The sequence below is a fragment of the Danio aesculapii genome, chromosome 8 (assembly GCF_903798145.1).
Source record: "Danio aesculapii chromosome 8, fDanAes4.1, whole genome shotgun sequence".
NCBI lineage: Eukaryota > Metazoa > Chordata > Actinopteri > Cypriniformes > Danionidae > Danio > Danio aesculapii.
In genome coordinates, this window is record NC_079442.1 from 39,715,993 (window position 1) to 39,728,780 (window position 12,788).

Sequence of the window (12,788 nt, forward strand, 5' to 3'; positions counted from 1 at the left end):
TTAACATCCTTTGAATCTTTCAGTTTCTCATAAGTTGATTATTAAAAAAGCTTTACATTTTAAAATGTACTTTTGTTTACTAAATGGTTCATCTTAAAACAGAGTGAATGTTAAATAAAATAAGAGAGGGGAGGGGTGCACGAACAAAAATATGTGCAATATATCACTAAGCAATATTCTGTTGTGAAAAAATGCAAAAATGTTGAAAGGTTGCATACATAATACAGGGTCAATTATGACATAGGCTAAAACATTTGCATGTGAGTTAAAAAATATTTTTGTACAAATTTCTATTTGGTTTCATTCTCTGAATCTTATGCAAGGACCTATGGCAAGGACACTTATATCACGATCCCAAAACTTTTGGGGGGACTACATATTCTGTAGTGCGGAAATGACGTCAGTGCCTTGCGACACATGCGCGTACCTTAGAGGACGCCGAGCAAGGCATGGAACACCTTGGTGCATTTCTACTGCTGTGGACGGGAGTGTCGTGTTTACCTTTAACGAAAGGTAAGGAAATGCTTGTAAATCTGCGTGGACAGAGGATAATAAATGCACGTGTCTAATGTGTCGGAATGAATCGCCAGTGTTCACACTTTCCCATTGGACCTCAGGTTGCGCGCTGCGCGGTCACGCCATCTGATTGGATCGCGAACACGCAGCTGTCAAACTTGCGAGGGTTTTATGTTTCGAGTTCCCTCGCGCATTATAAATATGTAATTACAGACTGAATTACTGTCAGGCGCAAACACCCTTATACAGTGGATTAAGTAGAGTGTCAATGAATCATTTTGCATTATAAAAGCTCGCGCGGGCTGTCCTTGGTCTTGCGTCAGAGGATCTTCCACGTGCGCTCTTCACATAAAGGGTTACTGTATTTACAGTGGCGCTTCAAACTTTGTAAATTTCTTTAAAACGTTTTCTTGTCCGTAAACTTCTTTTAAAAACTTCTTCTTTTTAAAAGTCTTCTTTGTTGTAAACTACTTCAAATTATTCAAATGATTTTAGTTCAATTTGGACTAATTTCTTGATATGGTTATATTTGAAGGCATGTAAACCCTATGTAAAATAAATTATCACGTAACATTTTAGTAAGTAGATATATATTTGTTTCCCCCCAAATACATAAGTAGACAAAATGTGGACATTATGTTTAAAGACACCAATTATTATTTGAATTCTCCATCCCCAGTTGGATAACCTCTGGTAATTTGTGTTATTTAAATGATGATCAATTGGGACTAAGGGGACACAACTATTTTGACAGGAAGATATAAAATGTATTTCCAGCTAGGGATTAGATTGTCATTATAACAGTTTTTAATGTTAATTTTCAGTTTATTTTTGGGGTTTAATAATTTATAACAATCAATGTAAAAATAAGTAATAATGTCAAGATATTAACCAGTATTGAAGATTTTACGGGAGAAAACATGATCAAGTTTTAAATCTGCAAATCAGAAAGGCATTTTTGTTCCTAATGAACTTTTAAGCTTCCACCATAGAGGTGCTCTGTAGGGATTTAGGTCTTGGCTTTGTTCTGGCCAGATCTGAGTAAATCTTATTAACTCCTTTCTTTATGGAGTTCGTTTTTTTAAATGCCAGTCTGGAACAGAAAATGTATTAACGATTTATGTGTAAAAACTGCTTCAGTAAAGTTTTCAAGCATTGTCTTCACTGCAAATACTGAATTAGACAAACTGTTTCATTTGAAAGTGGAGAGTGGGGTAAGATGTTGTCTATAGGGGAAAAAAAGAGGTAGAAGTGCAACGAAAGCATTCAACTTATTTTCAGGATGTTTCAAATTAAAGGTCAAATTATGATTATGCTTACAGGACAAAGTGTTTTAAAAATATGGCAAACTAAAAAAAGAGACAATGCATTTCTGCATTTTACAGGAAGCCCAGATAATTGTGTGATATGGTATTTAAAGTAATCATATATTTAATGCATTAGAAGACATTTCAGGGAAAATTTAATAAATTACTTTTTAAAATAAACGATATGCATTTTTAAATGCACTTTATAAATGTATTATCAAGCTACTGTTTATAGTCATACATTTATATTGAGCAGTCAATGTTACATACTTTAAAAAAAGTAAATAAATAAATATGGCGTACTGAAAAAGGTGTTCATGTGGTTCAATTTGCCATCATGTTAGGGGTAAATTGATCCGAGCTAGTGGGTGAACTGACCAGCCTTGGTAGGAGCTATTGCATAAGCTGACCACTGAACATTAATCAAGCCCATGGAAAATGTAAAATATAGTTTACTTCTTATAGTTAAAATATACACTTTAATGATATTTTTTTCTTTTGGACTAATAAACATTTAAATGAAAAGACTTAAGTTTGATACTATTAAAAGAACAACTACCTTACTAACAATGACCAACTGAATAATAAACAATTGAATAACGTGTCAAATGCTAGAACAATTTAACTAGGGCAATATATTGAAATGTGTAACAATATACACTCACCGGCCACTTTATTAGGTACACCTGTCCAACTGCTCATTAACGCAAATTTCTAATAGGCAAATCACATGGCAGCAGCTCGATGCATTTAGGCATGCAGACATGGTCAAGACGATCTGCTTCAGTTCAAACTGAGAATCAGAATGGGGAAAAAAGGTGATGTAAGTGACTTTGAATGTGGCATGGTTGTTGGTGCCAGACAGGCTGGTCTGAGTTTTTCAGAAACTGCTGATCTACTGGAATTTTCATGCACAACCATCTCTAGGGTTTACATAGAATGATTTGAAGAAGAGAAAATATCCAGTGAGTGGCAGTTCTGTGGCTGCAAATGCCTTGTTGATGCCAGAGATCAGAGAAGAATGGCCAGACTGGTTCCAGTTGATAGAAAGTCAACAGTAACTCAAATAGTTACTCGTTTACAACCAAGATATGCAGAAGAGCATCTAATAACGCGCAACACGTCCAACCTTGAGGCAGATGGGCTACAGCAGCAGAAGACCACACCGGGTGCCACTCCTGTCAGCTGAGAACACAGGCTCAGCAAAATTGCACAATAGAAGATTGGAAAAATGTTGTCTGATCTGATGAGTCTCGATTTCTGCTGCAACATTCAGATGGTAGGGTCAAGTTTTCAACAACATGAAAGCATGGATCCATCCTGCCTTGTATCAATGGTTCAGGCTGGTGGTGGTGTAATGGTGTGGGGGATATTTTCTTGGCACGCTTTGAGCCCATTAGTACCAATTAAGCAACGCTACAGCCTACCTTAGTATTGTTCCTGACTATGTCCATCCCTTTATGACCACAGTGTACCCACCTTCTGATGGCTACTTCCAGCAGGATAACGCACCATGTCATAAAGCGCGAATCATCTCAGACTGGTTTCCACAGTCACCAGAACTAAGTCCAATAGAGCACCTTTGGGATGTGGTGGAATAGGAGATTCGCATCATGGATGTCCAGCTGACAAATCTGCAGCAACTGCGTCATACTATCATGTTAATATGGACAAAATCTCTGAGGAATATATCCAATACCTTGTTGAACCTATGCCACGAAGGATTAAAGCAGTTCTGAAGGCAAAAGGGGTACTAGTAAGGTGTACCTAATAAAGTTGCTGGGGAGTGTACAATATAATCACAGTATACCACAATGGTTCGCAATAAGGCTGCTTAATATATAAATTTAGCATCGATATTGCAATATGTGTGCATCCACTATGGTCACATTGTCGGATGTGCAATGTTGACTTGTGATTATGGAGCCACAGTTCAGAGATTTGTGGAGCCATTAAAGAATTTTGCCACTAGTTTGTATTATTTGCATGTGTTTTTAAGGTCTGTGATCTTATGCGCACAGCAAGAGCGTTTAAAACAGTTGCAACTTTAATAAATATTTTATTGAATTATTTGTACAATGAAGATTGTGCATTGCTATTTTACATTTGATTACTCGATTTCTGTTCCCGAATTATTATTCAAGAATTATCATATCAAATAGAGCTATTTAAGCCATCTGACGAAACCGTTCATATCACAAAAAACAAAACATCGCGATGTCAGGTTTTTTCAGAATCATGCAATCGTAGTCGCATCATGCATCAGTTGCATCAGTATCACGCGATTAATGAGCGATTTATTTCAAAAGTATCTTAGTGTGTCTACCACAAGTACACCCTCTAAAAGACTTTCAAAACTTTTTTTATTTTAGTTATTATTTATTTATTTATTTGTTTCTACTATGCTGTCAATGATTGCTTTATCCAACATTTTTCAGAATATCTAGAAATAATGAGGATGTTTCTATATTTTTGATGAGTTATCCTTTCAACATCTCACATCTCTTCAACAGACTATGTTCAAGATTTTTGTCACTGGGATAATGAATCTGTTTGATTGAGGGAAATGAAAGGGTCATAAACAAACCATTTAAGTTAATCCCTTAGCAATAATTATAATCACTTTAAGTGTTGGAATTAAAGGCTAAAGTGGTTTGTTACCACTGGGTGTAAGGGTATATTTTGTGCAAGCTTATTGTACAAGAACATGAATCATAATGCCATAATGGATTATTAGAATGATAACTAGTTTTGAATGTCAGAGTTATTTACTAAATCATAAAAATGAACTGACTGTATTCCTTCTTTATCATGTATACCAGAATTATATACCAATTTTTTTGCAAGTGGGCATAATTGTACATTTTGTTCAAGCTTAAGGACATAAATCATAGTACCATAATGAGTTATTAGCAAAATAATTATTCATAATGACAACTTTCAAAATCTGTCCCCAAATAAAATCCAAATATCCTTCTCACCCCACCACACCACATGAAAACACTATGCATTTGTGAGTGTGCCTTACACTGGTGAGTGGGCTTGACAATACACCTTTAGAAAACACACTCTTTGTCTTTCTATGCACCAGAAACTTTCCTACAATCCCTCCATATCTCTAGAAAAACATTGTGCATTTCTAAGTGTGTTCTGACTTCACACTGGTGAGTAGGCTTGACAAACCACCTGTAACACTCTGTAAAACTCCATCTTACACTTGCTAAAGGAAGATAATGTTTACTTGTGATTGTCCACAAATCATGCTGCACTACTTAACTTTTTCCAACCTTAAATAGCACTTTTGCACAATAGCTTGCACAATATTGTTTTTGTTTTGTGTAAAGTACCTGTTTATAGTCTGTCTAAGGTTATAATCAGTTATTAAACCTGTTATGTTTAGAAATGTGTTAATAGTCCTTCTGGTAAACAGAAATTGGGGGAAAATAAACTGGAGGGTTAATAATTCAGGAGGGCTAATAATTCTGACTTCAACTGTATGTATAGTTAGATTACTGCTCAAGTATGTTAGTCATGTATACTTAAAAATTGCTCTTACGTTCAGTGTTGTATTTATTTTAATGATTATGTTTATTTAAGTAGCACATATGACATTTCATGTTATTTCCACATCCTAATTATGAACTGACTGTTTATTAATTTATATTATATACCATAACATCTTAATCATTGTAATGTTTTTTTATGCTCAAGCAGCAACATTACACACTTACGAAAGTTAAAGCATTAGTTCACTTTCAGAATAAAAATGATTCAATAATTTACTCTCAAAAAGAAATGAAGGAAACAGGACAACAAACTTGTTTAACTACCTCTGGGGTGCAAACTTTTATTTATATATATATATATATATATATATATATATATATATATATATATATATATATATATATATATATATATATATATATATATATATATATATATATATATATATATATTTAAGGAAAATGACTGAAATGACTGATCATTTTCCTAGGTGCATAAAAAATATCTTTAATTAACAGGTTCCATATTTCCTGAGCCACAGTTTTTTCTCATTTATTTACAGTTGTTAATGGCATTATGGGTCCTTGATCTCTGCTCTATCAACTTTTGATTTTGAAATTTTAATTTAAAATGACTTTCATTGACATTTTAGTGTTTTGAAACAATATATATATATTATATAATATATAGAATAAAGTCTGTAAAAAAACTGAAAACGTACTGGTATTTTATTACCAGGCTTTTGTCTTGTAATTTACAAAATGGACCCAGGCAATATATCACTTCAAACTAGGCATGGACTGGTATAAGATTCTAATGCTATGATAACCTTGGATAAAAAATATCCAATATTGTCATTATTGCTTTAAAATATATTATTTTTAAATGCTTTGGTAAAAACAAAAACTTTTTTCCGCTTTGAACACAATGACTGTGTCTGAAATCACACACTTCCATATTATATAGTAAGCTAAAAACAGTATGCAAGCCGAGTAGTATGTCTGAATTCATAGAATTCTGTATAGAACGTACTGTTATATCGGTCGAGTAGTACATTCAAATTCAAATGCAGTACCTACTGAGTAGTAGGCGATTTCGGATCCAGCCAATATATTTTATTTTGAGAAACATTTAAAATAAAAATATTTTGGAACACAAACATGTCTGGAAAAATTATTTAACTGAAGACTTCTGTTATCTTCATTCTTCAAAACACAAATTTCAGAATTTTAAAGAATTTGAAAATGGCACCTTTGGATATCTTTTCTGCTGGAGATACTGTTAAAAAGCTAAATAAATATTTTAAAAATTGTACATATATCTTAGGAACGGTATAAAAGAAAATTTTGGCGATTTGAAAACACTGACTTTTCCAAACTGCGGGATGTTCTGCAAAGTTTTTTTTTTTTTTACAGTTGAAGTCAATTTAAAATTGCAATTTGGAAAGATACAGCCACTGATAGAAAGCCACCATATGACAACACATTCTTTTTATATTATTTAAAAAAAAAAAAGTTGTAAAAAGTAATATTATTTACAAAAATGTACATCTTGAATGACGGAGGGCTGAACAAATTTTCAGGAAATGTTCATTCTGGAAGTGAACTAATCCATCTAAAACGTGAACTCCTAATAATTAGAGCTGTTTTCCTCTTATCTGCCACAGGTTTCCCGAAGTGCAGCGTGGGTCAGTTTATGTGTGCCAACAGCAGATATGTGTCTCTGTCTGTGCGCTGTGATGCTGTGAATGACTGTGGAGATGGCAGCGATGAAAGCTCCTGCTGGAACTGCACTAATGGCTCTTTCCACTGTGTGGCGTCAGAGAGCTGTGTTTCCTCCAGCAGTGTGTGTGATGGCAGGCTGGACTGCGCTGATGGAGCAGACGAACAGTTAGACATATGCACATCCGTTTCTAAAGCACAGGCATGCGCGCGCTCAGAGTTCACATGCACTAATGGACAATGTGTGCCTAATTCATGGAGGTGTGACCACTCCAGTGATTGTAAAGATGGCAGCGATGAAGAAGACTGTGGTATGCAATTTTTGCATTATTTTTGGATTTTAAAGGCATAGTTTACCAAACAAATGTACACGTCCTGTTACTTTACTCACCCATGGGTTATCCAAAATGAAGGCGACCGTTCTCTTCAGTAGAATATTAAAGGGATTGTTCACTCATAAATGAAAATTTACTCATCCGCAAGTGGTTCCATATCTTTATGAATTTCCTTTTTCTGTTGAACACATTTAAAAAAAGTTATTTTGAAAACAGCTGGAAACTTGTAATCATTAACTTCCATAATATTTAGTTTTCTTACTGTGAAAGTCAATGGTTATTGCAGGTTTCCAGCATTCTTCAAAATAACCTTTTTATGTTGTGTTCAACAGAAAATAGAAACCCAAACATATTTTAGTTGAGTAAATGACAGAATCTTTAGTTTTGGGTGAACTATATCATAAGATTTTTAGCTATATATGTGAATCTGTGTTTTTGGTGATGTATATATTGGCAGTTAATGGTCACATGTTTTTTTTTTTTATTTAATTTTATTTTATTTTTATATTATAAATAAACACATACAAACAAGTCCAAATCCCCAGTCATGGTAACACAGTGATGTCACATGTTGTTTTTAACAGTAAAATAGATGTAATGTAAAATATAGGGAGTGTGTATGGATGTTTCCCAGAGTTGGGTTGCGGCTGGAAGGGCATCCGCTGCGTAAAACATATGCTGGATAAGTTGACGGTTCATTCCGTTGTGGCGACTCTGGATTAATAAAGGGACTAAGCCGAAAATAAAATGAATGAATGAATGAAATATGGGTTTAAAATAACCTTTTCTGTAATTATCAGCAATGACTACAGTTGTGCTTCTAAAATGTTAGCTTTAATTTTTGCTGATAAATATAAAGTTAATTCATATGAAATAAAATTTTGTGTAACATTGTAACCGTCTGTAATGTAATAAAAATCTATTTATCGCATAAATTATATATATATATATATATATATATATATATATATATATATATATATATATATATATATATATATATATATATATTCACATTCACACATGCATGCATACATACATACAGTTGAAGTCAGAATTATTAGCCCCCCATTGAATTTTATTTTATTTTTTAAATATTTCCCAAATGGTGTTTAACAAAGAACATTTTCACAGTATGTCGGATAATATTTTTTTCTTCTGGAGAAAGTCTTATATGTTTTATTTTGGCTAGAATAAAAGCAGTTTTTAATTTTTAAAAACCATTTTAAGGTCAAAATTATTAGCCCCTTTAAGCTAATTCTTTTTTGATAGTCTACAGAACAAACCATTGTTATTCAATAACTTAGAAATCAGTTATTAGAAATGAGTTATTAAAACTATTATGTTTAGAAATGTGTTGAGAAAAATCTTCTCTCCGTTAAACAGAAATTGGGGAAAAAAAAAAACGGGGGGTAAAAAAACAGGGGGCTAGTAATTCAGACTTCAACTGTATATGAAAAGCGCATTCGTTTTATCATTATTAATCAATATATTTGATCATTGTCTCTTTTGTTGTTGTTTCTCTTATGGTATAGATCACAATGAATGTGCGGTCAATAACGGTGGCTGTTCACACATATGTCTGGATCTGCCATTCGGCTTCAGATGTGACTGTCCTAAAGGAATGAGGCTGGTGCAGGACACACACTGTGAGGGTGAGCAATGGGTAACTTAGTAATGACATGACATGATCCAGTGTAAACACATTACAGCATTGCTACAGAAACGCCGTTTTGGAAGCTCTTCATTCACAGTCAATGATTGCCCTTTTTCCATGAGCAGCAGTGCCCAGAACAGGGTGGTTGCTGAACTAAAACAAGCATGTATGATCTAAACATGAGCTGACCTGTTACATTTGAGTTTAAAATGACCATTAATGTGTATTTGACTATTCAATGGAAAAACTGTTTTTCATAAACTTGTCAGTTTTGCGATTTTGAGCTTTTAATAGAGTTCTTGTTTTTAGTTTGAAGAAAAGAAAACCTGCTTCATGCCTTATTAGTTTATTTCTGTAGGTTTCAATTACAATTTGTATTTTTAAAGGCCTTTTTCTTCTGCATTGAGCTGTAAATCTCCACTTCATCAGCTCTTACACACATCAAACTACACAATATAATTTATATTTGTATTCTGAAGGTTTCTAAAGAGAGGGAGGTGTTCATGCATCATTCGCCTGATTATATACAAGATTTTATTTGCTTTTGGCAGTAGTTTTTGAAAGTTGGAATGACAAAAAAAGATTCTAAAATCCATTCTGTTGAATCCTTAAAACTTTAATATGCCAAAAAAAGGAGAGTGAAGAAATTTAAACCAGACTTAATTCAATATTCCAACGTTTATGCTAGAAATGCATGCAAATTAGTGTATATTTAAATATTACTGCATTTGCATATTTAAACGTGTTTAAATATACTTTTGAAAATTTGTCATATAAAAAGTAATAATAATAATAAATTTTATTTATAACGCGCTTTTCTAAAACCCAAAGCGCTTACAAGAATTAAAACAGTCCTAAAAAGATGAGTTTTAACTAGCTTCTTAAAACAGTCCAAGGAACCAGCATTCCTAATGTTTGTGGGAAGAGCATTCCACAGCTTGGGTGCACGGAAAGAGAACGCCCTACCTCCCATGGTGCTGAGTTTGCAGCGACAGCGAGAGGTAGAGGAAATGGATATCAAGTCACAAATGTAACCTGGAGCAGAACCATGAATCGCTTTATATGTTAAAATCAATGTCTTAAAATCAATACGAGACTTGACGGGCAGCCAGTGAAGCTGTTGGACTACAGGAGTGATGTGAGACCGAGATGATGTATGTGTCAACACACGTGCAGCCGAATTTTGGATGTATTGTAAAATCTTGAGAGAATTAGCTGGTAACCCTCCGAACAGAGAATTGCAAAAATCCAAGCGAGACGTGATAAAAGCATGGACAAGTCTTTCAGCGTCAGACCTCGAAGGGAAAGGACGTAAGCTGATGATAAAAGGCCGTTTTAGTTAAATGTTTAAAATGAGTTAAATGTCCGCACCTGCGGAGATGGTGATAAGGCAGACCCATCAACTGTTAACTCAAATTCACTACACCTCTTGATGTTAGAAGGAGTGCTTTTCGTTTGCGTTTATCGTCAGCGTTTTACGAGATGTTTTTCCGGATTCAAAGATGGCGCTACACAACTTTAAGCTTCTGACACCCGCTTGTAACATAGAAGAATAAGACTACGCTTGTTGTTATGGATGGTTCAAGCAGCAGCTTCAGATCTTGCGATGAAGAATGATTATTATGATGATTATTGTCCTATTGTTCAAGCAGCTCCGTGCACGTGAACAAAAGTGCCAATCTGATTGGTGGAGAAGATTTAAAAAAAAAATAAAAATGACACTTGCGTCTGGCTTTTTGCGCGTCGGTGTGCATGATCACATTGGCGCCCTTTATTTAGTCACGATGCGTTAAACGTCGACGGAAACCACGAGCAAAAAACGTCTCGCTGTTTATGGGCCTTTATGCGATGACATTGATGCCGATGAATTCGGAGAAGTGTTAATATAGATCTGTGTGTCATCGGCATAACAATGATATCTAATCCCAAATTTTTGCAGGATTTGACCAAGAGGCAACATATAAATACTAAAGAGAAGTGGACCAAGTACTGGCCCTTGGGGGACACCATGACATAAAGGAACAGTACGCGATTTGTGACCCCCCACATAAAAAAAAACTGTGAACGTCCAGAAAGATAGGATTTAAACCAATTTAGCACAATTCCATCCAAGTGGATGGAAGTCTGTCCAAAAATATGCTATGAGAAATTGTATCAAAAGCTGCGGTTAAGTGTAAAAGCATTAAAATACTACAAGCCGCTAAATCAGCAATCAAGAGAAGGTCATTAACGACCTTAACTACAGCAGTTTCCGTGCTATGTCCTGATCTAAAACTCGACTGAAATGCATCAAACAGAGCGTTTGCTTCCAGGTGTTCTTGCAGTTGCCCCACGACCACCCGCTCAAAAACCTTTGCCAGAAAAGGTAGATTAGAAATCGGCCGATAATTAGTCAGATCAGAGGAGTCACTACCAGGCTTTTTTAAAATCAGCGTAACAGCAGCAGTTTTAGGAGCAGTTTCAATAAAACCAGTGCTAAGTGAAGCATTCACAATAGTGGTAATATGGGGCACGAACACTGAGAGACAGTTCTTCAGAACAGAAGTTAGGTAAGGATGAAGAGTTCAGCGACATAACCGTTTTCGCAATAAAATCATAATCAGCAATGTGCAAAGTCGAGAAGCCAGAAGCAGGAAGAACAGAGGGCGAAGGCTCAACATATGTGGAATCAGAATCACCGGCAATGGAAGAGAAAATATTGTCAAAATTGGTTGTACAGAAATGTAAAAATTCGTCACAGTGCTCAGCAGTTGCAGGGGTGAAATTATTAGGAGGTCCAACCAGATTAGTGACTGTTCTAAACAGTGTCCTAGAGTTGAAATGTTGACTACAAATCACATGTGAGAAGTATTCCCTTTTCACGACCGTCAGCGCATTATCATATTCCTTGAGATGCTGCTCAAACATAAGTTTGTGTATCACAAGCCCAGATTTAATATATTTTCTCTCCAATTGCCTGTTAACAGCCTACATTTTTCTTAGCTCCTGCATAAACCAGGGCGACGATCTCGTAAAAGAAGTGAGTTTTCAGTGGAGCAATATCATCAAGAAGAGACTTAAAAACAGTGTTGTATTGGGCCACTGTAGACATAATAGGCAAACCCTCAATGTGTTGACCAAACTGGTCAAGGTCAATGTCACCAAGTTTCCTAAAAGTGATGCGTTTGACAGTAGTCTGGGAAGATGGTGTACTCGGATCGAACATAATGAGTTTATGATTACTTAAATATGTCCAGTAAACAAACGGCTTGAGCACAGTCCACATCCTCAATGTGAAAATTTAAATCACCAGTAAGGAGAAGAGAAGGACAGAGCGCATTAGCCACCGTCAATAGATCGGTAAGTTCAGAGAAAAATTCGGAAGCAGGTTTTGGAGGACGATAAATGTTCAATACTAACACAGGAGAAGTGCCGGTCAATTTAAACGCCAAGCATTCAAAGGTAGTAAAACATGGCAGAGTTACCTCGATTACTGTCATATCAGAGCGGAAAATAACTGCTAAGCCACCTGACAATGTTTAGCTGAACTCCACTGGATGATGAAGCCTTCTGGACGGGTGCAAGATTCGTCAAACAAACCCGTGCTGAAGAGTAAGGATGAACCACTCGCCTCCGAGACCACACCGTGTTGATAGACCCAGCCTGGTGAGCCAAAAAACTCTGCCGAGAACCCCGATGAGTGTACACGGGGCGCCATAGTAGTTTTAGAGAGTGAAGCACTTGTACCACGTCCACTGCAGGAAGC

At 35.4% G+C, this 12,788-nt stretch overlaps 1 protein-coding gene across 2 annotated transcripts in view; it reads left to right on the top strand.

Annotated features, from left to right (window-relative positions):
- Nucleotides 1–422: 422 nt before the first annotated feature.
- The window catches only part of LOC130233763 (low-density lipoprotein receptor-related protein 8-like), a 44,461-nt gene continuing 32,095 nt past the window's right edge, over nucleotides 423–12,788 (top strand). For both annotated transcript variants that reach the window (XM_056463955.1, XM_056463956.1), the window contains exons 1-3: nucleotides 423–513; nucleotides 6,997–7,362; nucleotides 8,922–9,041. In XM_056463955.1, coding sequence (XP_056319930.1) covers nucleotides 450–513; nucleotides 6,997–7,362; nucleotides 8,922–9,041 — 550 coding nt within the window. In that variant the 5' untranslated portion in view covers nucleotides 423–449. The remainder of the gene's footprint in view (nucleotides 514–6,996; nucleotides 7,363–8,921; nucleotides 9,042–12,788) is intronic.